General features: G+C 37.5%; 1 protein-coding gene across 1 annotated transcript in view; it reads right to left on the bottom strand.

The window, feature by feature from the left end:
• Positions 1-27,101, bottom strand: part of LOC306867957 (OTU domain-containing protein 7A-like) — an 82,602-nt gene that overhangs the window by 25,282 nt on the left and 30,219 nt on the right. Inside the window, exons 2-5 of the mRNA XM_079413915.1 lie at positions 26,379-26,513; positions 15,433-15,563; positions 2,577-2,759; positions 1,126-1,344 (exon numbers count right to left, since the gene is read on the bottom strand). Coding sequence (XP_079270041.1) covers positions 1,126-1,344; positions 2,577-2,759; positions 15,433-15,517 — 487 coding nt within the window. The 5' untranslated portion in view covers positions 15,518-15,563; positions 26,379-26,513. The remainder of the gene's footprint in view (positions 1-1,125; positions 1,345-2,576; positions 2,760-15,432; positions 15,564-26,378; positions 26,514-27,101) is intronic.

Genomic DNA, 27,101 nt, shown 5'->3' with positions numbered 1-27,101 from the left:
GGTGGGTTAATGTGTATTGGAAAGGTCAACAGTGTAATTATAAATGTAATTAAAGAAATTAACTACATATGCAATTACATTTAGGTATTTTTAAAAATATAAGTACATTGTAAAAACATGTACACAATAAGTGCATAGTACTAAATTATTAATTTAAATGTTAGTACACTGTAGTAAAGGTCACCTAATATAAAGTGGGACCAGCATTTATTATTATTATTATGTTGAAAACAGCTGAGTATAATTTTTCAGGTTTCTTTGATGAATAGAAAGTACAGAAGATCTGAAACCGCATTTATCTGAAAATAATCTTTTGTGACATTATAAATGTCTTTATCATCACTTTTGATCAATTTAAAGCATCCTTGCTAAATAAAGGTATTAATTTCTATAATTTCTTTACCAAAAAAAAAGATACTGACTCCAAGCTTTTGTATTATAGTGTATAATGTTACAAATGCTTTTTATTTCAGATAAATGCTGATCTGATTCATCAAAGAATCCTGTAAAAAATTGCCGAACTGTTAATAAATATTGATAATAATAATAAATATTTCTTGAACAGCATATCAGCATATTAGAATGATTTCTGAAGGATCATGTGACACTGAAGCCTGGAGTAATGATGCTAAAAATTCAGCTTTGAAATCACAGGAATAAATTACATTTTAAAATACTGTATATTCAGAATGATAACAGTTATTTTAAATAGTAAAAACATTTCAAAATTTTACAGTTTTTTTCTGTACTTCGGATCAAATAAATGCAGGCTTGGTGAGCAGAAGAGACTTCTTTAAAAAATATAAAAAATCATACTGTTCTAAAACTTTTGACCGGCAGTGTATGTAAAGCATGTCAGAATTTAGTTTTTGGGTGACGTATTCTTTAAATGTTGGTTTTATTGAGCTTTGTTGTATGGGAAGTGCAAGTCTGTGTTTATTGCTTGGTTTTCCTGTTGATCCAAGATGAGAAATTAGATTAATTCTGTCATTGTTGTATTGCGTTGACTCTAGCAGTTGAGTTGGTCTTGTGCAATCTAAGCTGACATTAGTACTGATGATAAATCTGTGTTTATCATCACTGCAGTGAAGGGCCGCTGATCTGAGAGCAGCGTTTGGGGCTCACCGGCCTGCTCCAGGGCCACCATGGTGGATTGCTCAATGAGGTCACGCTCAATGAAGCTGCGGAAATCCTCGCTGTACACGCTCAGGTCGGGCAGCTGGAATGTGTAGATGGGCATCTCCAGGGGGAACTGCTCCCTGGCACAATCCCCTGACACCTGCAGCCGGGCCAGAGACATGATGGCAGAGCTGGCATGGGAAATGCCCCGGGACAGACGCTTCTCTGGAAGAAAGAGAGAGAGAGGAAAGAAAAATCTAATTATTTATACATATTCCAAACAAATTTACTTTCTTAACAAATGTTCCTCTGATCTTTTAATGATTATGAATCATCACTGCACAATAAGACAATCAATCAATCAATCCATATTTTTTAAATCAATACATGTTTTTCAAAAATATAAATAAATGAATGAATGAATAAATGATTAAATAAATAAATAAAAATAAGAAAATATGCTAATTATGAAAACCATTTCAATTTTTTTTTGTTTTTTATAAAACTTAAAATTGTATTTACTAAATAAATGTTCCGGGTATTTTAATGTTTATGAATCACTGCTTCACAAACAAACAAACAATAAATAAATAAATAACTAAATACCTTTTTTTACTCATTTTAGACAATTGTTAAAATTTTACTTTCTTAAAAAATGTTCCAGGTCTTTTAATATTAATCACCACTGCACAATAAGACAGACAATCAATCAATCAATGTTTGTGTTTGATTGTTTTTTTAAAATAAGAAAATACGCTATTTATTATAAACATTTTCCTCATTTAAAAAAAAAAAAAACAATTATTAAATTTTGTTAATGTAATAACTTTCTCAACCTTTACTTCTTTTGCTTCTGATTTAACAAAGTCCACGCGAGCAGGAAAAATAATATAAATCAATAATATATTTTTTTTTTTTCAGGAATCCTTTCAGGATCCTACCAAATCCAAACAAAATAAAATCCAGCCCTATATTATTTTCTTAAAAATTTCATTAAATAATTTAAAAAGCATTACCAATGTCATTGTATGTTGTCTTGAATGATATATGATCTAATACTACACAAAATTGCTTCATACTCAATAGAAAATATATGGGTGTAATTGTTTCACCACTAGTGCCACCAAACAACATTTATTAAAGAGATGGCTCCACCCATCACTCACACCATTGGTCGAGCTGATGTTGTTGTTGGGCTTATTGGAATTCTAAAGGAAATCAATCAACAAATGTCTAACTTGTATTTATTCTCTGCATATAACAATTGTGATAAAATGGAATAGCAATAGATCTTTTTATCCATATCGTAGCGTACACCAGAGTGACATGGATTATTGAAAAAGAAGAAAATGCAGGGCATGAATTTTCATTTCATGACGACTTTAAGGTGGTATAGAAGAAAATATTAAGAAAACAACATTAAATCTCAAGAGTAGCTGTCAGAAAGCTTTGCTCACCCTGAGTGTTGTCCTCTTGTTTCTGCGGGAATTGCTCAGGCTTGCTGATGTGCTGCGGGGTGCTGCTACGCTCCGGCTGCTTGTAGTAACTGCCCTCATTGAAGACGTGGGGCAGGTTGGCAGTGTGAACCTGCCGGAGCTGCTCATAGTCATTGAGAGCAGCGCTCAGGTCCCAGTTTTTACCTGATTCATCACAAACAAACAACAAAATTGATGTTACATTGTGAGAATATGCTAATTCTTTAGCATCAATGGTCTTCCTTTACTTTCTGATTTTCTCTTGCAGGTCAAACTGAAAAACTGTCTTGGAGCAGAGAAAATAATCTTGCTGAAAAAAGTTCAATTGTCAACATGTTTGTAGCAATGTAATTTACAGTAACAACAGCACATCCTCTTTAATGCTACAGATGTATAAACTCTATTGCCCCCCTCAGGACAATAGTTTGTTAGTGGCACAATAATTTGCATTAAAACTGATAAGGTCCTATGCTGTGCACCAAATATCCAATAATTATTTATTTGTTAACACTGACGAACAATTTGATGTCCGCAATTTTAGACAGGAAGTGAAATCAGGCATCAAAAACTATAATAATGTAATACAAAACAATAACAGTCACATTTGAATTATTTCTACTGTTTGATCATATATATGGCATGAAACTCTAGATGACACACTCCGATAGTTCTCTCTCAATCTGACCTAATGATATCATTATCAGATGGCACAGCTGATTGGTTCTCTCCTGTATCAATAGCCAATGAGCTCGCTGCTCAGCATTCAAATATATGACTAGTGTTTGCTGTAGCAGTTTGCAGTGTGGTTCAGAAACCCTACACCTTCCTCAGCTCCACCTGCATAGATCTGCTACGAGGTGATTCATGTGTGCTGTATGGGGGTTATTTCATGTATGTTATATGTGCAGCAGCAGTATTTCTTACATGCTCACAGCAGCATGTTGTGGATGTATTGGCAGTAGCAAGTCTCAGTACTTGCTCTGCCACAGCAGCAGCGTAGCAGATCTATTCCGCCAAGACCAAATACATTAACATTGTCATGTACATTACCATGCAAATCCCTCAGAGTTGTCATGACAGAAATATTTATAAAAATAAAATAAATTGTTTCATTGATATATTTTATTTCGGTATAAATAAGAAAAAAATATATAAATAAAAGATCAATGCAAAAACAACTATTATTTATTTTAATAAAAAAAAGACTGAATGAAACAAATGTCATTCAGTGTAGCAATAATTCACGTAACCAAAAGTCTTGTCAGACATATTAAGAACAAGAATTATTAGATGACATTACAAAAAACATTGAATTTTTACATAAATACGTATGTTACACTGAATGATGATGGAACATTATTTCACCCATGTTTTGACATTTTATTTCACAAACGTTATTTGAAACATTAAAGTAAGCATTTGCATATAATAAGCTTTCTGTGTATATATATATATATTAAATCTGTTTGTCAATTTAATTTGTTGCAGACACCAAAATATGATTGTGTGTATATATATATATAAATTTAAACTTTATAAATATTTAAAAAAAACATACACACACAAAGCAAAAATGACTGGAGTTTGTTTAAAAAAATTACAATACTTATTAAATGTCTATTTCAAACTTATTTAGGACTTGTCTTGCTTGGGCCAAAAATCACATTTCAACAATGATTCCATGCCCACTAAAAAGGAGGTCTTTGTTAATAAACATGGCCTGGGCTTTCTCTTTCATTTCGTCAAGCTACTGTTTGAGTGCAACTGCCAACTCCCATAAGGCTTTTCAATCTAATCCCAATTACACCACCTGCCAACACGAGTGCCACAAAACGCTTACAGTTCACATCAAACCCTAAACAATGGAGTTCCGCTTCACATCAAGCCTGAAGATAAAGAGGGGCAAAACGATTGTGCTTCTTCTCCAGCGTGCTCTGAGTGAAGACAATTTGATGAAAAAACAACACAGATTTGTTTTTGGTTAAGTTCATTTTGTCTACAGATAGAGGGACTGTTCATACCAAGCAAAATGGGAGGAAAATCACAAGAAAGACAGAGAAGCCAAACCCTCTAATGTGAAATGACAGTCACCTCAAGACTCCTACACACACACACACACGCACGCACGCAGCTGCTTCCATGTCCTCCAGCGACTGTCTTATCTCTGTAACCCAAAGGCCTTGCAAGGACCAAAGAAAGAGGTCGGTCTAACCATCTACAGAGAGATACACACAGCTTGTGTGTGTGTGTTTTGCCTATACTGTGGAAAACAAATGTCTCTGCAAGGATAGTAAAACCTGAAATCCCCAACATAATGTCCAATTTATTTCATAACATACTAAATAATGTCCCTATATTTTAATAACTAGATTTTAATGGCCATTTTAAATGCATTTTTCATTTTTAATCAGATTTAATGGAATATGAACATTTACTGAAATTCAATCACCGTCAGGCCATCCAAGATCTGGATGTGTTTGTTTCTTCATCTGAACAGATTTGGAGAAATGTAGCATTGCATCACTTACTCACCAATGGAGCTTCAGCAGTGAATGGGTGCCGTCAGAATGAGAATGCAAACAAACAGCTGATAAAAACATCACAATAATCCACAAGTAGTCCCTCAATAATGTCTTGTGAAGTGCTAGGCTGCATGTTTTTACTGTTTTTCCTTGTAAATGCTGCTTGATCTGTGCATATCTCTCTCCTGATTCAGGCGAGGACTTTTTCATTGGCGAAAGCAGTATTATGGATAGAGGACTTGTTTGAAGTAAAAAAAAAACGTCTTAATGATAGATTTGTTCTAACAAACAAGCAGTTTTTTTACTTCACAAGACATTAATTGATGGACTGGAGTGGTGTGGATTACTTGTGGATTATTGTGATGTTTTTATCAGATGTTTGGACCCTAATTCTAACGGCACCCATTCACTGCAGATGATTCATTGGTGTGCAAGTGATATATTTAGTAATGCTAAATTTCTACAAATCTGCTCCTATAAGAAGCAAACATATCTACATCTTGGATTACCTGAGGATGAGTGAATTTTCAGATGCTAGTTCTTTAATGACCAGAGGAGACATTTGGACACTTAAATTTAAACTTGAAACAAACAAAAAAAATAATAATTCTGTAATCATTTGAAACCTATAGCATCCATTTTATTTCGAGTTATTTCATTCTTCCTGTAGCATATGTAGCACCAGAACCCACATCAATCAATACAAATCTCATTGTAGTTTATGGATTTGCTCATCCTTTGACCAGCCAGAAATTTTAAAAGACATTTTAAAGCTTAATTGAATGACCGCTCAGCACCTCTGATACATCCGTTTCACAGATTGCTAAGCATTATGGGTCTCAATCAATGTGCTGAAGGCAGTTTCCTGTTGACGTCCCCTCCTCTGTCTGTCCTTTAGATTTACAATTGGATTTTGCAGACATTATCACATATTGTGGACACATTCAGACCACACAATATAAAATATTTCAATCATTTCCGAAGCAGAAATTCTTTTCATCTTAGGTCAGTGTTTTAAAATTCCAGAGCCGGTTGCAAACGTTGTCAAACACCTAATTTAATTAAACAAGTACCCATGGGAGCTTTGATGGCAAAAGGTTAGCAGGGTATAAAAAAAAAAAAAAAATCATCCTGTCAAATAAAAAAAAAAATCAGCTTTATTCAATAATGATATTGAACTGATCCCAGATAGTCCAAAATACTGTGCAGTATCTCTACACAATTTGTTTTCTATTCATATTTATTTTTATACAAATTTATTTGTATACTTCAAATAATTTTCAGATTAATTTGTACTATTTATCTCTGCTATATATATTTTTTCAAAATATTAAACATACTGTACTTATGTTATATATTTGTATTATTTATTTTAAATTGTATTGTTTCTCTATATGTATTTATATTATACTACATATATTATATTATATTATAGAAGACTTATTTATTTATTATAAATATTATTCTATATATTTATTTATTATATTTTCGGATAAAAGCCTTTCACAATTCAAAATTAGTACGCTGCAACCGATCTCCTTGCCTTTTGTTCAAATAACACAAACTAAGCAGGTGAAGAATGAATCTGGACAACTGAACAACTCTAATTTGGTGCTTTGCTAATGAAAGAAGACATTCACAGTTCTTCTGCAAGATGTTCTTTCAGTAATTAAACTTCTTTCCTGTTAATCGGTGTTCTGCTTTATTTACGTTGAGGAGAATGACATTGTAGTCGGTCACCCATGAAATGTGAGGAAACGACACATTAAATATTTTTGTTTCTGAAAAGCTTACAATATGCTGACTACATAGTGAATACTGTACACTATACACTGCAATCCAGTATATGAAACAACATATTCGACAACAAATGTTTCAAACAGTAGAGTGCAACATAAATACAGAAAATGTGCATATATGCACAGTATACTGCAGAAACAATACTAGTAGTAGTTGTGATACTCTATCAGTCCTTTAAAGAGTGACAATATACCCCTCGCAAACCACAAATAAAGCTTCATTAATGACACAACTAAAGACTTTTAGTTGTATCTATTTATAATGGGTCTTTAATCCTAAAATTGTAATTGCTAGCATGAAATCACTCAATCACAACAGTAACTGAATAGAGCACAAGACCAATAACAAAATGTCTGCCAGTGTCGGCTGAGTCATCCCCCACCCAGAACACCTCTAACCGCACAAAGGGCCTGTGGCCCTTCCCACTCAGCTTTCCACAACAATTTCAGTGACAATGGATCCGCAGGGAACCGATGGAGGCGGGAGACACAGCAACAACAACCAGGTGAGATGACGTGCTAATGATGAGTGGCACTGACAACCGGGGACACATGCTTCCCCTGCCAACATCAATCAGTCAATCACAACCAGGGATCATTTGAGCCTTGTGGCATATCTTTTATCTGATCTGAGAGCAGTTTTGCTTGGTTTGTAGGGTGAAACGATCAGTGAGATGTTTAGTTCTCAAAGAGCTCTAGCTGTTTGTCTTGTGAAAGATTGAGATATTTGTTGTGAATATATATTAGTTTTGTAGTATTAGACAAGCAACAAACACTTTGGAATCTTCTTGCATGTTTATGACATGATAAAAACTGTAGTAAACATATATCAATGCCCTGTCATTCATCCACACCAATAGGGGTCAGTACAAAATCCGAGATCACTGTATTACTAACTGCACTTTTACAGTAGTTAAAGGGTGTCATCATTTACACACCCTCAAGATTTTCCAAACCTGTATGAAAACAAAGGTAAACAAGTTGCTGGTATCCACTGACTTCCATAGAATGGAAAAACCACTATGGATTTCAGTGGCTACCAGCAGCTGTTTGGTTACTAGTCTCGTGTAGCCAGACCTTCAGACTGATGGCTGAAGGTCTGGAATCTATGGTAGCTTTCATTGGCCAAGGCCCGCCCATGAGGCCATTTGACCGACATGTCAAATAACCAATCACAGTTCGTTTCGTTCAGCGTCACGTTTCGGTGCATGGTAATGTCATCACAATAACAGACCGGTGTGTATAACTCTCGGACGTATATTTTAAAAATTCTATGCCGCGAACTTCAAATATTTCACATACTTTTGAAAATCCAGCATTTAGTTGATCCTGATAAGCGTTTGTCCTCACAGTTGTAAACACGACGGCTTTCTTCTTTAACGAGGGGCTTTGGCATCACGTCATCTTTGTTTCCAGGCGGAACTTTAAAGAACACGACACACATGTCTCCCGGAAATCCTGTATAATTCAACCATTCCAACAAAGACTTCGAAACTCCTGAAGTGTTTCCACTTTTGTGTGCCATATGCATCAGACGTTTAGCCAACGTTCTGTGGGCGTGACGTCTGAGGCTGAGACTATTTGGTTACCAGCTTTCTTAAAAATATCTTCTTTGGAAAAATACAATGAGTAAATGATGACAGAATTTCCAGTTTGGGGTGAAACAACCCTTCTAAACTGTTGTCATGCTCTTATTTTGTAGTTTATTAAACTTGTGAATTTACAATTTGAATGCTGTCATATTTATTGTGCCCAACTCCCTTGTGCACAATAAATATGACAGAAAATACACTTTAGTTTGTTCGGGAAAAAACTTGCTTTTACTGGAAAAGCTATGATATTTTGAAAACAGCTGGGCGAGTCATGCTACTGCAAAATGTAGGTAGCATCAATGGTTTTATGCTAGTTACGCCCAATCAGTAGTTTCGTAAAACAGTTTTACCTCTGAGAGGTCAACAGAGGTCTCTTCTCAAGATACACTCCACAGAAAACATGAGGCATCTAACACCAGAATCTTATGAAGTGTGAGGACTGACTTCTGTACACAACAGAAAAACTTGGTAAATCTGAGGCTAGATCAGCCTTTAGTGTCTTTGTTAGTCTTGATATATCATCCACTGTATAATGAACCTTATTCAGAGGAGATGCCTTATTGTCACCATGGAATTATAAGTTTCTTTCTGACAATTTCGTCAATAAAGTCATTTTGTTTTCTTTGAGTATTCTCGTAGCTTCATAAAATTATGGTTGAACCACTGATGTCACATTGACTATTTTAACGATGTCCTTGCTACGTTTCTGGGCCTTGAGCGTGGTAGTTGTGTTGCTGTCTATGCAGGGTCAGAAAGCTCTCAAATTTCAGCAAAAATACCTTAATTTGTGTTGCGAAGATTAACAAAGGTTATTAATGGCAGAATTGCCATTTTTGGGTGAACTATCCCTTTAAAAAAAGAAAAAAGTTCTATCTACAAAGTAATTGGAATACAAAAACTTTGATGCTCAATATCTCAAAACCCCTCAGAATGCAGATAGAAACTTAGTTAAAGGTGGCCATATTAGTATGACAAACAAAAATGAGTCTGAGATTGAGGGCTCAATGTTTGTAAACCATTCTTGGGTAAATTGTTGCTTTGAATTCAATGTTATTATAAACCAATCATCAAGATGTTTTTAACGTCAAACCATTGCTTCTGGCTAAAACATGAATCTTCTATCCATAATGCTTTCTCCACTGAATAAATCATCCTGTCTGAATCAGGAGAGACATATGCACAGATCAAGCAATGCTTACAAGCAAAAACTGTCTAAAACAGTTCTAAACAAATAAATTGGTAGATTTTGATGTGAGAGGAGAACAGAAGATGGAAGGATTATTATGGATTATAGACTGTATTTTGGCCAGAAGCGATGGTTTAAATTTAAATTTGTCTTGATGGATTTGTTTCTTACAAATATGCAGTTTTTCACTTTACAAGATGTTAATTGATGGACTGGAGTGGTGTGGATTACTTGAGGATTAGCTCGTGGTAGCTATTTGGGCTCTCATTCTGAAGGCACCCATTCACTGCAGAGGAACCATTGGTGAGCAAGTGATACAATGCTGCATTTCTCCACATCTTCCTATGAAGAATCCAATCCATCTACACCTTCATCTAAATTTTCAGCAAATGTTAATTTTTGTGTGAACCATTACTTTTTAAAAATACATTTGCCTATGGAGAAAATAAATGAAGTTTCTACTTCGGGAATGTAACATCTGCACTCGGTTGTGGGAGTTTCCAAATCATTTGTGATCAGATATTCAAAAGCTATGAACATTTCCACAAGTTGACTGTAACACTAGGGCACTCAGCAGCAATAGCGCCTGCTAGTGGTATGGCAACACGACGATGCAAACAGGAAATTTCAGGCATATACAGAGGTTACTGCGTGCATGTTACATAAATATCAGTGCTTTGTGAGCACTTGAGAGTGTGTGACGGATGGGACGCTGCAGACAGCTGGCAGGGTCTGCGCTCTCGCCCAGCCTTTGACTAATAAGCCCATTTCATGTCTCATTACATGCCCCCATTCAGTAGTTGCACTTCTTCCTGCACGTACGCATAGAGGAGCTGATGCCCAAGCACATGTGCAGGATGATAACAACATTCCTGCCTTTTGCGAACCACGTTTATAAGCTTCGTAGGATACAATGGATTACATAACCGCGCAGTAGGAGAAAATCACCATTTTATTTCCAGACCTAATAAGTCATAAACCTGTGGATAGAGTTTTTTTTTCCCCCAAGCTTTTTTGGATACAAAGTATGTCGTGCTTGACTGCAGTGGTGCCATTTATTTGGGATCTACGGGGAGGACTGAAGGCACTTCATACCCTTTTCATTCATAACTATGGCTTGTTAGAGGCAGGATTGTTTTCGTTGGAGTAAAATGTCAGCGGTGGGGCCATTTAAAGAACATTAACAAATGGTTAATTCTGAATAACAAGCCTCAGTTTTTTTTACAGCAGAGCAGTTATAGTACTGATCTGTGAACAGTCTTATGGGTTTTTAGGAGAGATTGGGATGGGAAGGTGTCGATCCCGATCTTTTTCTGAGGAACATGCTTGCTGAAAGTGTTTACTGTAACAGCTATCTATTAATGCAGAAATCTCAGAGAGGGGTTTAAATGTACATTAGCACAGAGATAGTAGGAATGCTTATGCAACATCTAAAATAGCTGCTTCAGTACATTCACTCCGATGTATGACATGATTTATGGAGAATAAATGCTGGATCAGACAAAACACTCAACAAACTGCTTAATCTATGGAAATGCATATGATGTAGTGGTTGCATCGCATATATGTGTGTATGTCTTTCTCTCTCTTTGTGTGTGTGTGTGTGTGTAATAAAACCCTTACTTCATAGGCAATAAATAAATAAAAGTATTGTACAGTGTAAGTGATAACACATTGGAATAAATTAATAATAATAAATAATCTTAAAATGGTATAACCATTCATAAGTAAATAAATGATATCACTATAAAGTATATTACAAAAATTACAAAAGTTATAGGATGTATAAATAAACATAATAGATAGACAGACAGACAGACAGATAGATAGAAATATTACAATTAAATATATTGTTATATCTCATTATTTACATATGAGAGGAAATTAATACTGTTTAAATACTGCTTAAAAATCTTAATTTTTAAAAATAATTTACACAATAATATATAACTAATAGTATTATTTATAAATAAAAAATAAAAGTTATTATAGAATTTAATGTTAACTATAGGACTAAATGAAATTAATAATAATGCTTAAATAATTGTGAAAACTTACAAATACAAAATCATTGGTCTAATTTAATTTTTTTATATTATATATATATATATATATATATATATATATATATATATATATATATATATATATATAAATATACACTGAACAACACTTTTGTTTTTGCCCCCATTTTTCATGAGCTGAACTCAAAGATCTAAGACTTTTTCTATGTACACAAAAGGCCTATTTCTCTCAAATATTGTTCACAAATCTGTCTAAATCTGTGTTAGTGAGCACTTTGCCTTTGCCGAGATAATCCATCCACCTCATAGGTGTGGCATATCAAGATGCTGATTAGACAGCATTATTATTGCACAGGTGTGCCTTAGGCTGGCTACAATAAAAGGCCACTCTAAAATGTGCATGAATAATTTATAAATAGATGAAAATTATGAATGAATGACCCATATAATAATAATAATAATAAAAACATAATATTACATAAACACATGCATACATACTTACAGTATATAACATATAAACATAACCATATACATTTTATAGTAAGAAATGTTAAGAGTTACGAAATGACCCTGTTAAGAATAATTTTCCATGTGCTTGGTAATATCACCAGGGTGATGATGGTGAGGCAGAGATGGATGTGTTTCTTTTCACTCCAGCATTCTGTTAAAAACAGCACTGCTCTGTCAGCGTCAGGCTTCAAACAGATGGGTAATATCATCCTGTGATGATGTGTGACGGCTCTGGGGTGCGAGGTGGCCTTGGCCAGGCAGGTGAGCACAACACTCACAGCTGAACAGCTTCCTACTGTAGCTGATGCTGAGCGAGGCCCTATAGCTGAAGTAGGTGTGTGTTTGGGTACAAATGTACCCTTATATTCACCCATTAGAACCTAAGTGGCATTAAAAATTAAATGTCATAAAATTGATGGAAAAACATCCCTCAAGTCATATTGTTCTCTTATTGTTTCTACTATATGGCTGCTCTACCACCTTTTATGAACCATAGACCCACCTGTTTTATGAAATGTAAAAATTTGAATATTTCTTTGTCAAATAGCAGTCGTCATGTGTGTGTGTGTGTGTGTGTGTGTGTGTGTGTGTGTATATATATATATATATATATATATATATATATATATATATATATATATATATATATATAATTTAAATAAAGATTTAAGCATTTTATATATATATATATATATATATATATATAAAATGCATTTTATATGATACATTTATTAATTTATATTTTAAATTAAATTAACAAATTAATCAACTATCATATATATTTGTCTATGAAATATATATTTAATAATTAATATAAAATATTAACAATAATTAATTAATAATTATAATAATTGTATTATTATAAATAATAATAGTAGTATAATTTATTCATAAATAAATAGTAGTATGGTACAAATAAATTATAAATAAATAAAAGTACATTTAGTGATAGCATGAGATGAAATCAAATGAATAAATATGAAAATATTAATATAATAATAATAATAACAATAATAGCAATACAATGTGATTTGCTGTATAAATGCTGTCTGGGTAGGACTGGAACACAGCCATAGTTCACACTTTTTCTCCTGCATATTTGAAGGACCTTTTTAACTCTCTTATTCTTCTTTGTACATCGTCTCTCAAAAGGGTGCACTTCTTTTCTTCTGCTGGCTCTATTCTCCGTCCTATTCTTTTCTATAGAGGGAACATTTCTCTCCCCTCGGCCTTGACTTTTTGTTTGTCGATATGTCTCTCACTCTCTCTCTTTGGCCCGTCTCCTCGGGACAGACTGCACTTGCGGCCCTCCACTCCTCAATGCGTTCCACTCAAACGGCACAAAGGTCTCCTGGGGGAGCCTGGTCGTAAAGCCATCACACGGGCCCTAAATCTGCCCCGCCGCCCACCATGGTAGGCCCTCCCTGCTGCCAATCAGAGCAGAAAGTAGACCAGCACAAAACCCTTATCGCAGCAGAAACCAAAACCCTTGAGACCTGCAAGTGAGTCTGGAACGAGTCGCAAGTGCCATTGATGAGCCAAAAGGGACAAGAGTTAAAACACAGGTCTAAGCACACTGCACTCGGGCCTAGACTACATGGAAAGAAGCTGTACATCAACTCATTATACTGGAAAAAACAACCTAGCTTGAGTTAAATCTCAAGCACAGGGCCACTATAGATATGACGGTGCATTTTGCGCTTGACTGAACCATAAACCCTATGTAAGCACACATGGGACAAAAATCAAGCCTAGACACACAGACGCCACACAGACAAAGGCAGAGATGCCTATCCTAAACAACTGTCCCAGCAGTACTGTAAATCTAGCAAAGCTTAGCTTTTAACCTTTCAGTAACAGCAATAAAACTAATTTCTAAGAGCTTAAGAAATTCAATTAAAGTTACTCTTTTAATTTACGCAGATTTAAGGTGATTATTTAATTGTAAAAAAAACAACAACATATATTTATACATAAACGTCCAAAAGTTCACGTCAGTTTTTATTTTTTATTTTTTTTATTAAGAGTTCTATTCAGCAAGAATGCATTAAATTGATCAAAATTGACTGTAAAGACATTTATAATGTTGCAACATATCTCTATCTTCTATCTCTGTAAAAAAATAAACACAAAAATAGTATGATTTCTATTATTCTGATCATCTGACACTGAAGACTAGAGTAATGATACTGACATTCAGTTTTGCCTCACAGGAATACATTGCATTGTAAAATATGTTCAAATATGATTTAATTTAACATATTATAAAATGTAAAAATATTTTATAAAATTACAGTTTTATTACAATTGTATTATACTTTGTTACTATTTTATTATATTAAAATACATATATATTATTATATTATATTTTATATATATATATATATATATATTATTTCTTTTTTTTTACTTATCACATTTTGAATTATTATTTTTTCATTATTTAATTTACTCTGATATCATTAAGTTGTACAATACTTTTAATTAATTAATTAATTTCTGCATATATGTATGTATAAGTATGGATGGATTGATGTATGTATTTATTTATTCATTCATGTATGTATATATAAAACATACAAAATATCTGTCATCGTGCCTTACATCAGATATGAGATGTACAGATACTGTTGCTTCTAAAGGCAACAAATGCACACTTTCACTTTTACAGCATTGTTATAAATTACTTCACATAATATAGCTGACATAGTATGACACACTTACTTCTGTTAATATAGTCATTAATGGACTGAAAGCAAACTCAGCATGAGCGCTGAAAATCCAAATCACCGTTGACACATAGAGAATTACATTCTCAGCAACACAAGATATTATGTATATAAATATATATTTATAAATAAATGAAAATTAACTCTAGAAACATCTACAAATAGCTATAACATAATATATCATATTAAGTATAGTACAAACACACACAACAATTGATATACTGTTAAAGACCAAAAGTATTTGGAGTGGCTGTCATACATTAGTGGATCATGTTCATAGAGACCGAGCCGAATACTTTTGGGGTCCTTAAATTAAATATCATCACCTTTAAATGTAACAAGAGCAATGACATTAGGTGTCTACAAGAACTAATAACCAGCAATAAATTAAAAATAAGTAATTTCAACAAAATTAACCTCCAGTACTAGAGCATCTTTTTAAAACAAGAGTAAAAAGTGCAGATCAGGTCACTTACCTTCCAGCAGGTCTCGTGCCAGACCCGGTTCTGCCCCTGTGGACCGAACAAAGTCTGACAGGACCGCATCCATGTCCAGAGTCATGGGATCATGTGGCTGTGCTGCCTGCCCTGCAGCTTCACGCTCTCATCTACACAAAAATCACAGGAAATATCACAGAAATCATTGAAGAACATCAAATAAATGAAAAAACAACAACAACAAAAACATGGATTGAGCACAAAATGCAGCATTACCAGTACATCAGGCTGTTATTTACAGTTTGATCACATTCAGATTAATCAGAGATGAATGCAGCCTGAGGAATGAGTGACATGACTGTGAGGAGTGACTGCACTGACCAAAAAAAAAGGTGTAGGATTTACTTTGAAACAGTTTTCACTTTTCACTCAGAAAATGGTAGTAATGGTATATATTTACAACAGTTCTTTCTACTCCTCAAACCTGATTGGCTGAGAGGAGTGTGATATTCTAGTGATAACAGCACTCCAATTGTTTCACTGTTTTTATAACTCCGCTTGCAGTATTTCTCACAGCGAGTGTCATGGCGGATGCCCACATCCACTGTAATTTTAATAAAACCTATGTCAGACTAACAGAATTCATCAGCCGAAAGTTTTAGAAGAACGTTCCATGCTAACATTTTGTGATCATTAATAAACACCAGACAACTTTGAACGAACAGGTTAAAAGTTATCAGATATGTTTATAACTTTGATACAACATTGCCACAATGTTAAGTCCTGAGAACATTCACTTTTAGCTGGGAACTAAGTATAGTAAAAATATAAATACAAAATAAAGACCAAAATTGTTTGGAGTGGTTTCAGCAACCAGCTCCGCCCACGTCCCATTTTCGATTATCCGGGAGTGACGCGTTGTGATGTGCTTGCCAAGATGGTGACGGCCAACTCCGCCTACTTTGGGCTTCAAAAATGCTCTTCAGAAACCTACGGGTAACGTCACGGACACTACATCCATGTTTTTTTTTTACAGTCTATGATTGACTTCCATTGTATTTTTTCCCATACTATGGAAGCCAATGGCTGCCATCAATTGTTTGGTTAGCAATATTCTTCAAAATACATGTATCTTATTAACAGAAGAAAGAAACTCATACAGGTTTGGAACAACTTTAGGGTGAGTAAATGAGGACAGGATTTTCGTTTTTGGGCAAACTGTCCCTTTAAGTGGTGGTGTGTCAATAAACTGTTGCATGCGTGCTTATGAGTGTGTTCTGCTGTCACAAGGCCATGCGAGTGATTCACAGTGTTGGACAGCGGACAGACTGGTGTGATGTTTCAACACTGTGCTGCCAGTATGCGGGCTGCGAGTGGGATTTTTCAGCTGGAACACATTGGCTGTGACATTCTGCTCAAGGCCTTTTTTGTCATTGCCTTATGAAATGCACTGTGGTTTAATGGTGGTGAGATCAGACCAAACCCTGCTATGCTGGCTGGAGGGGGGAACACCTACGGGTTCGCTGCAATAACAGAGGACTGTTTATCCGTGCACGTGTGCCGTGTGTCAGACAGCCGGACAGAAGGCCAGCAGCTTCCGCACCATTTACGGAGCGTGACACAAAAATGAGAAGAATGTGAAACTGCCCACTGTGCAGAACAAGCTTAACTGCCCACTACTGAGTGCAACTCACAGACCTGAAACATGCTTTATGATGTGTTCTGTATATGGATGGGTCATGAGTCAAATATAAGACAAAAATTTGCTTGACTTGAAAAATAGTATTAAAGATACATACAGTTCTTTCTGGTCCTTGAATCTGATTGGCTGAGAGGAGTGTGATAAACTAGTGATAACAGCACTCCAACCATTCCACCATTTGTATAACTCAGTTTGCAGTATTTCTTACACCAAGTGTCAAATCCACTATAATTTTATAAATAATCGGTAGGGGGTGGGGGGTGGGGTGTCCAGTGGAATGTGTTTTCTACAGAGGGACCACTTGCTAAGGGCCCCTAAAACTCTAAACACATCTCTGAAAATAACACTGTTTTTATATCACGGAATATAGTTTTAAGAGTTTTTAGGCAAGAAGGTTTAGACTTCAAATATGCAATTTGTTAATAAAAACAACATCTATTCGAAAATTTGCTTTGTTGTTTTTGGAGATGTGAGCTCCAGGGCATCAGTAATGTTAATGTTAAACAAAATCATGAAATTAATTAAACATTTCATTACTCCACTCATATGTTTGGATACTTACGTGAAGTATGTTTTTGGTCTCTAATCTAAACGGAACAGATGAGAGCAAGCTTCCAAACAATACAAAGTAATCCACTGCACTTTGCATAAGATTACAAACCCTGCAACTACATTCTGCTATAGCCATTAGAGAAGCCTGACTAACCCTGCAGAATTAAACATAAGATTAGATCATTCACTCTCTAAGAGACAGAGCACATTAACAATACCAATTGTATGGTCTCTGCCGGCAGGTGGTTTCTTTTTGTGATTTTTCATAGGTCACATGCTGCCAGATGTTGTCCGGTTAAAACAGATGACAGAATGACATAATCACAAAGCCTGATGACCTTTACACAACCAGTGTGGTAATATATAATGTGGGAAATTACAAATATATAACATGCAGTATATACTTACAAATAAGTGTTACAAATTATTTAGATATTATTATATTTTTAATTAATATTTTAAAGGGCACCTATTATGCAAAATCCACTTTTACATGGTGTTTAATGTGTGTTGGCAGTGTGTGAACACAACTACCCTACAATGATAAAAATCCACCCACTCCTCATTTTTAAATCCCCTTTAAACCAAGTCAGTCTCAGTAGGCCTGCCGTTCTGATTCTCACGCAGTGTGACGTCACATTACATAGGGCTGGGCCATGGGGGTTGATTGACAGCCCTGCGTTGCCATAGTTTCCGCCCTCAGCGGTTACACTGTCCTCCATGTTCTCCGCGCCCGAGTAGCTGTAACGTCAACAATGTCTCGCAAGCAATCCCCGTGCTCTGTGTTTGGATGTAAGACTGAACATAAGAGTCTTAATTTTCTCCCAACATTTGAGCTGCTGAGGACACTGTGGATTACTTTCATTTTTCAAGGTAATGCGCCTCAAAATCTACCTAAATACGTGTATCACTCCAGACACCTTTGTGAATGTCATGTCGTTATAGTGCTTGGCATTTTAACAGTATTTGTGTGCATACATTAAGTATTTTTAACTGATCAGCGCCGTGCTTGTGAGATTAGTTTGCGCTGTTCGTAGCACGAGAGTCGTTCACTCGGGCAACTGATCCGCGCCGATGTCAGGTCAGCGCGGCGCAAGCTCTTTAACATCGTGCTATTTCGTCCCACTTTCAGTGCATTTGGCTTCCCATATGTACGGCTAAACACTGAGTCTCTTGCTCTCAGTTATGTTGCTGTTTATTGCTGTAAGTTATATATGCAATGCAGAGAGACGTATAGGCGACACCCTCTTCTGGAGACGGGGCGGGAATATGCAGCTCATTTGCATTTAAAGTCATACACTCCAAATCAGCTCTTTTGTAGACACACCCCAAAATTATATTTTCCAGCTGTTATAATAAATGTTCCCTTTCGATACTTCACGCGTACTGCGTCGCTAGACGCTATGGGAAAAACTCCTTTTTCTCCGAGGACTGAAGACTTTTTCAATCACGCAGTGTGACTGCACAGCCATTGGTTCGTGCAGTAAATAAAAACGGACCAATGGCTCGTCAGCGGCGCTGCACAAGCCTATGGCGGCAAAGCCCGCCAGAAAGGGCGGGGCCATCTGGCTATATAAGCGGGCGCTTCACCGTAGGAAATCAGATCAATTCTCCTTCAGCGACTACGATTATCCTTTCGCTGACACTCGGGACTGAAGACGCTCGCCGTAGAAACGCCTCGCTGCAGATAGAAGGTGCCTTTTCCTCTGCGCCCTCTCGCTGTTCTGCCTGCTCTTCGAGCTGCTCCAGCGACCTGTGCAGATGCCAGCCTCGTTCCCTGCGGCCATCCGGTGAGTCTAAAATCAAATTTATCTGAAAGAGCAAATTTCAAGCGATGTTGTTGCAAATGTCGTACTGCGGGTGTGGCTCGTGCAGGGAATTGTGCACAATGCAGAAGGGCGGTGAGCGCTTCACCTGTATGGGCAACGCCCACACAGACTGCGCGTTCACTGAGACAGAATGCTCACTCGAGTATGAGTCTTGCTCTTCTCCACTCGCTGGCCTTCTATGAAGGCAGCTCCGTTCTTCTGTTTCTCCTCTCTCAGCAAAGCTCGGAGAATGAAACAACAGAGCCACGGGGCTAAGTAACTGGTTTTGAATGATCCCACGCCGGCTCAAGAGCCCGCGTGCTCACTCTTACCGCAGCGCTCTGATCCGCCGGTGTTTTTGCACGTGAGAATCACCGCCCCTGGTTACATGAGCGGCTATATCCTCTTGGGCGGACAGGAGTAGAAAGCTATCTTTGACAGCTTTGCGTGTGCGTGTGAGTCGCTGAAGCTGCTCCCTCACAAACAGACTGCTTTCATTGAAAGCCATCCCTGATTCGCTCGCTATAAGGCGCCCACCGTCTTCCCCGCTTTCATGTTCCTCTTCTCCCAGGCACCTCGGAGGAAGGAACTCTTAACTCGCGGGGCAGAGCGATCAGGCTTGAGTGATTGCACGCCGGTTTATCTCGTGTGCTCACTTTAATCTGCTAGAGTGTGTTAACACATGAGGATCAGCGCCCCTCATCGCATTGAGTGGCACAATCCTTCTATACAGATTTTACAATACTGCGCTGGTTGGCCCCGCCTTCCCCGCTCTCACTCTCTGGAGTCTGCGAGATCGCGGGGCTGAGTGATCAGGCTCGAGTGAGTTTTGCGCGCCGCCATAGCCCCTCGTGTTTTATTCTGCACACAGCGCTTTGATCTGCCGGTGTGTTTACACTAAGGATTAGCGCCTCTCGCAGCTCTTTGATCTGCTAGCGCTACTTTCACTATTAAGCTGTCCTTGCTGCGCTCGCGGTTATCCTACTTCAACGAAGTTGGCCCCTCCTCCCCTGCTCTCGTATTTCTCCTCTCCCAGTTACCTTGGATAAGAAATAGCAAATCACGGGTTTGAGCATTCAAGCTTGAGTGAATTTACGCTGGCCAAAGCCCCGTGTTTCACTCTCCATACAGCTTTGATCTGACCGCGTGACAGTCTGTGTCTTGCCCTGCCTCCCCTCGTCCGCTACGAATGGATCTGATGGGATGCGCGCATCAGTTTTTGATCTGCCAGGGTGTTTACACACAAAGATCATCAGTACACCTCTTCTAATGAGTGGTTTGATGTTTTTAGGCAGATCGATAGAAAAGGCTGTCATTATGATTATCTCTGTCAGCTTCAGACTTTAGCTCGGGGTGTCGACGGCAATGTGTTTGTGTACATACTGTTGTGAACTGGGCCCGTTCAAATAGCTCCCACACACCCAATCACTACTATAGTGAGGAAAAGTAAAACGCAAACATTTTCAAAAGAGTAATTTTCTCTTCCTCTTAACAGGGGTGTCGAGTCCCCACACCGCGACTCACCACCCGAATTAATCCAACACCCTTGCCACACGGGCCGAGGCCTGGCAGGCCATCCCCGGAGTGTCTCATTGGGTTCTGGGGATTATAGAATGAGGTTATTCACTTCGATTCGCTCAAAGACCCCCGCGGTTCAGCGTTGTGGTCTCCACCTCAGTGCTAAGCAGCAACGCTCACGTCCTGCGAGCCGAGGTGAAGAATTTGCTGGCAAAAGGGGGCTGTAGAAACAGTTCCTCAATCTTAGGCGTCTGAACCGTGCCCTCATGAAACGGCCGTTCAGAATGACTACACTGAAGCAGATTCTCTTGCAAATTCGCTCAGGGGACTGGTTCTTTTCGCTGGATCTGGAAGATGCTTACTTTCACATCCAGATAGCTCCCACGTCACAGACGATTCTGGATATTCGCCTTCGAGGGAGTGGCTTACCAATACACGGTCCTGCCCTTAGGGCTGGCTCTGGCTCCTCGCACTTTTGCAAAGTGCATGGACGCAGCCCTCCCTCCTCTGAGACAGATGGGAGTTTGTGTCCTGAATTACCTCAACGATTGGCTTATTCTAGCACAGTCGAAGGCCGAGCTAATAGCCCACAGGTCCCTCCTCTTCAGTCACTTTAGAGTGCCTGGGACTCAGGATCAATTTTGCCAAGAGCTCTCTGTCCCCCAGCCAACGAACTGCGTTCCTGGGGGACAGTTTTCGACTCAGCCCGCATGAGGGTAAGATCAACTGCCAAGAAATGCCGGCAGTATGTCAAGCCATTTGGTTCTTCCTGCCAGTCCAGAAGGGACACCACGTGCTAGTCCGTTCAGACAGCATGACGGTGGTGTCGTACATAAATCGCCAGGGCGGGCTCACCTCGAAACGCCTTTTCGAGATGGTAGAATGCCTCTTGGAGTGGGCACATCTCAACCTGCGTTCACTGAGAGCAGTTCATGTGCCCAGCATACTGAACCAAGGAGCAGATATGCTCTCTCAGAGCAACGTCCCCTCAGAGGAGTGGATGCTCCACCTACAGACGGTTCAGAAAATCTGGTAGATCTTTGGCAGGGCAGAGGTCGACCTCTTCGGCTCCAAAGACAACTCTCACTGCCAAACTTACTTTTCAAAGAGCGAGGACGCATTGGCCCATGAATGGCCCAACCTCCTACTGTATGCTTTTCCCCCGATCGCTCTGATTCCTCAAGTAATCAGGCGAATCAGGGAACACAAGGACGAAGTGCTTCTGGTGGCCCCCGCTCTGGAAGAACCATCACTGGATCTCAGAGCTCTCTCTTAGCTGCTAACAGCAGCTCCGTGGCCCATTCTCCTGAGGCAGGACTTCCTCTCTCAGGCGAACAGAATGATCTGGCACCCCCAGCCCGAGCTGTGGGCCCTGCATCTCTGGGCTCTCGACAGGAATCAATAGAACTCCCCGAGAATGTCCTAAATACCATTTCGCAGTCTAGAGCCCCATCTACAAGATGCCTCTACGCCCTTAAGTAGTCGGTTTTCTCCACCTGGTGTGAGGCCCACAGCGAGGAAACAACAACATGTGACATATCAGTGATATTGTCCTACTTACAAGAGCTGCTGGATAAGGGTCACTCCCCTTCCACGCTCAAAGTCTATGTGGCAGCTATAGCGGCTTATCACGCTCCTATAGCCAGACAGTCGGTGGGCTGGAACAACTTGGTTGTCTGTTTCCTAAAGGGTTCTAGGAGGCTCCATCCTCCCCGACCCCTCACAGTCCCTACATGGGACCTGCCCACGGTCCTGAGAGCCCTCAAAGGCTTCCCCTTTGAGCCACTACAATCTGCAAGCTTAAAAACACTGACGCTCAAGAACGCTCTGCTGCTGGCGCTAGCATCGGTGAAGCGAGTAGGTGACTTGCAGGCCCTCTCGATAAGCCCTGCCTGTCGTCCTAAAGCCAAGACACAGTTATGTCCCTAAGGTGCTCTACACTCCGTTTAGGGTCCAGGTTATTACTCTCTCTGCGCTTCCTCCTTCTGAGGAGGACCAGGAGTTTAACCTTTTCTGCCCGGTCAGGGCATTGAGAACTTACATCGAGCGTTCTGCATCCTTTAGGCAATCGGAACAACTCTTTTTCTGCTTTGGCGGTCGCACCAGGGGTCTCCGGTCACAAAGCAGAGGATTTCTCGATGGTTAGTTGATGCTATCACACTAGCATACTCCTTCCTGGGCCTCCAGAGCCCCATTGGAGTGAGAGCCCATTCCACGAGAGGCGTGGCCTCTTCCTGGGTGTGATCTAGTGGTGTGTCCATGGCAGACATTTGTGCGGCGGCCGGCTGGGCCTCGCCGTCCACATTTACCATGTTCTATAACTTGGATGTTCCGGCCTTGTAGGCTCGGGTTTATATGCTTAAAGTGGCACACACCTATCTAAGTGGTCTATTCTCAGGCATAGCCTGATTCCTCAGAACGCTCTTGGCCCTATTGCTAGTGCTAAGGCTGTACTTATGACCGTTGGATCGATTATCCAGGCCCGGGCTGACCTCTACGAGTTCAGTTCTCATGCCTCCTGCAGGATTCTTCAGGGCTCATAATTGGTCCCTTTGAGTCTTTATTGCTCAAGGCCAGTTGTACCTGAGATACAGGAACGAGTACTGCGTACCGTGCCATGCCATTCCGCTGCACGACTCAGGTCGTCGCTTCAGTCGAATTGGCCTGATTTCCTATGGTGAAGTGCCCGCTTACATAGCCAGATGGCCCTGCCCTTTCTGGCGGGCTTTGCCGCCATAGGCTCGTGCAGCGCCACTGACGAGCCATTGGTTCGTTTTTATTTACTGCACGAACCAATGGCCGTGCAGTCACACTGCGTGATTGATAAAATCTTCAGTTCTCAGAGAAAAAGGAGTTTTTCCCATAGCGTCTAGCGATGCAGTACGAGTGAAGTATCGAAAGGGAACTGAGGTTACGTAAGTAACCGAGTATGATCTGTTGGGTATTTTGGGCACATTCTGGGGACATAATAGGTGCACTTTAGATCTTTTAATCTTTAATTATTTTTTTAAAGATTTCTATTTTATTTTATTATTTTATTTTTCAATTAATAATAATTTTTATGGTTTTGGTTTTAAGTTTCAGTTTTAGTTTAAGCTTTAGTTTAACTATAATATCCCTGATACAAATACATAATAACTCAATATTCAGTGGTAAATATTGCAGGGACTTGATTTTGCTTTTGAAAGTTCATTGTATTTTCTTGTATTTTTTTATTTAAGTTTAATAAATAAATTAACTGTGCACAACAGCACTACTGGTATTCATTAGGAAAGTGAGCAGTGTTGTCATGTGTTTAAGGACAAATTAGTAAATTAATAACAACAACAAAAACGAAATAACTGGAAAAAAGTAAATACTTCCTCCTTTTTTATCAGTACAGCACTTTTCGTACTTATACGTAGTATAATCACAGTCCCTTCAAAATTTTAGATTAGCAGAAAACTACATAAATAATGGCAAATCCTAAACCTGTATACAGTATATCTGTCTTTACACAATTTTCTGTTTTGACAGCAAAAACCTATATCTTCCTCATATCAAGATGAGAAACATTTTTCTTTTCATATGCCTTGCATTATTTATCAGGAAGCCCAGCACTTTAGTGGCAGTTAAGCTGACCCAGTTCCATCCTGCTGTTTGTATTATGTGGAACGTTTGGGTCTGTGTTGGGATTCACTGTAAGCAAAACCAGTTCAGTAAAGCACTCAAAACATTAGCTCAAAAATATCCAGTGGTTCCATATTTAAAAAACTGGAATGTATTTGGTTATGACTGTTTATAATACAGCTCAGCCAAATTTATATTATAGATCTAGAGATCACCGACTGATCTGTTCTATAATACATCAATATAATGATCTTCATACAATAAAACTCAAAAATAAATATGTTAAAGCCACAGCCCAAAAAATCTTTAGTGCAACGTCAGCCAAATGCACTCGCTAACATGCTTTTAAGATCTGGATTCAGTGGGATTTATGGTGGAGTTTATTTTAGTGAATGAAAGCCTAAATCAAGTGGTGGCAGAGGTGGGTATTTTTCATTTGATTTAAAAAATAAAAATAAAAACTTTCTGCTACTTATCAAAACAGTTACAATTTTCAAATGGTGTGTGAGTTTTCCATATGAGTTTTGATAACAGAAATATCCTTATATATATATATATATATATATATATATATATATATATATATATATATATATATATCTTCAGCAAACATGGTAAGTTTAATTTTTGAGATCTCTACAGCATGCAATGTGAGTTTCCAGCAGTGAAAATCAGTCAAATGAAAAATCAACAGTGTTGCGGTTAATGTTTGAAACTAATGATGGCTGTTGCCTGACAGCAGAATGGTCTGTCAATAACAGTCAATTGAAAATCAGCACAGCATTTTGTAGCATCATTTTGTATGTATATCTAATTCATAATTATATTGCAAATAATGAATTATTAACATTATATACTGTATGAATAAAATGGTTGTATATAAGCATTAATATAAATAGTATTCATATAAAAAACACACGTTAATTATTTTATAACATCTGTAATTTTAATAACTGCATAGCAATACAACTTCATATTAATATAATAATAAATAGTTGTAAATAAGTTATAAACAACCTTGTATATAATCATTAATATGAAAAATATAAATGTTATATTATTATTATTATTATTATATACTGTATAATCTGTAATTTATATATTTCCTATGAATTAATCATAATATAGTATAATTAATCTTGCATGTAATCATGAATATAAACACGTAAATGTTATGTATGTGTGTGTATATACTGTATATAATTCATATTTATAAAGAATTATACAATTAAACTTGTATATAATCATTCACATATAAAAGTAAAAATTATTTTTTTTATATTATAATTATATAATCTGTAATTTATATATTTTCTATAAATTAATAATAATATACTATAATATAATTAAATTGGCATGCAATCATTAATATAAATGTAAATATATAAAGGTATATATACTGTAACTTGTATATAATCATTCATATATAAATATAAATAATAATATAAGTGTTATATTATTATAATTATTATTATATTTCATAATAATTAGAATATTATGTTCTTATTGTAACATAACTTCTTCAAATACAGTAGTTTTGTATCTTTGCAACCTGTTAAAACAATGAGTTCCAGTTGTTCATGATCAATGAATATTGATTTTTAATAATTAATAATAAAAATGATAAATGTTTGAGACTTTTTATAGAGCAATTTCTAGCAGCTGAAATAGTAGAGTACATAAAATGTATATAATTATAATTTATAAAAAAGTGGGCTTCCGATTCTGTGATTCCGTGTGGGCTTTGTGAAGTTCCTGTGAATAAATACTGGTCGCATGAATAAAGGCATTCTTACTTTCTGTGTTCTCAATGGGAGTTGAGCAGCCACCTCACCACCATGCTTATGTCTGCGTCACACACTCTCTAACACACACTCCTCTCATCTAGTCCATGGCTGGCAGGTGAGGAAGACTCAGGCTCAAATACAGGCCTAGAAACAGAGCGAGAGAGAAAAGAATTAGTGAACAAATCTCACATAAACTCCAGTGCCCTATAAAGCACAGTAATGTAGTCTGACTTTAGTCATATTATGCAAGCGTGACCCAATATCCCAGTGACCCTCTTAAAACACCCCTACAATCTCATATACTGCTGTTTGCTCAAATATACCCTTACGAACATCTCTATTTCATCTCTAAAACAGCAGTGATCATAGTTAATGGAAAGTAAAAATATGAGTATTCATGTAATTTATTTCTGTCACTACAGAACGCTGTTAAAAACAATACATCATCTGAGATGTGCTGGAAATGATACTGTGGTGAAAAGGTTTATAACTTTCAGAAAAAAAGCAAAATGAGATTCATATTTGACTGATGGAAGACTTGAGTAGGTCAGAAGTAGAGCTGAGGATTGTGAAGAAACTTGAGCTCAGTAGTCAGAGATCACAGTGATGTAATGCTTTACACGAGAGAGGAACATGACAGAGCCTGTCAACCGTCTGATCACAGTCAGTTTATTAAGGTATATCTGAGTTGCGTGTGCAGAAATGGCTGATTAGACTGGTAAGGATAAATAA

The sequence above is a fragment of the Barbus barbus genome (assembly GCF_936440315.1).
Source record: "Barbus barbus genome assembly, chromosome: 50".
In the NCBI taxonomy this organism is placed as follows: domain Eukaryota; kingdom Metazoa; phylum Chordata; class Actinopteri; order Cypriniformes; family Cyprinidae; genus Barbus; species Barbus barbus.
This window is presented reverse-complemented; position numbering and strand designations above follow the sequence as displayed.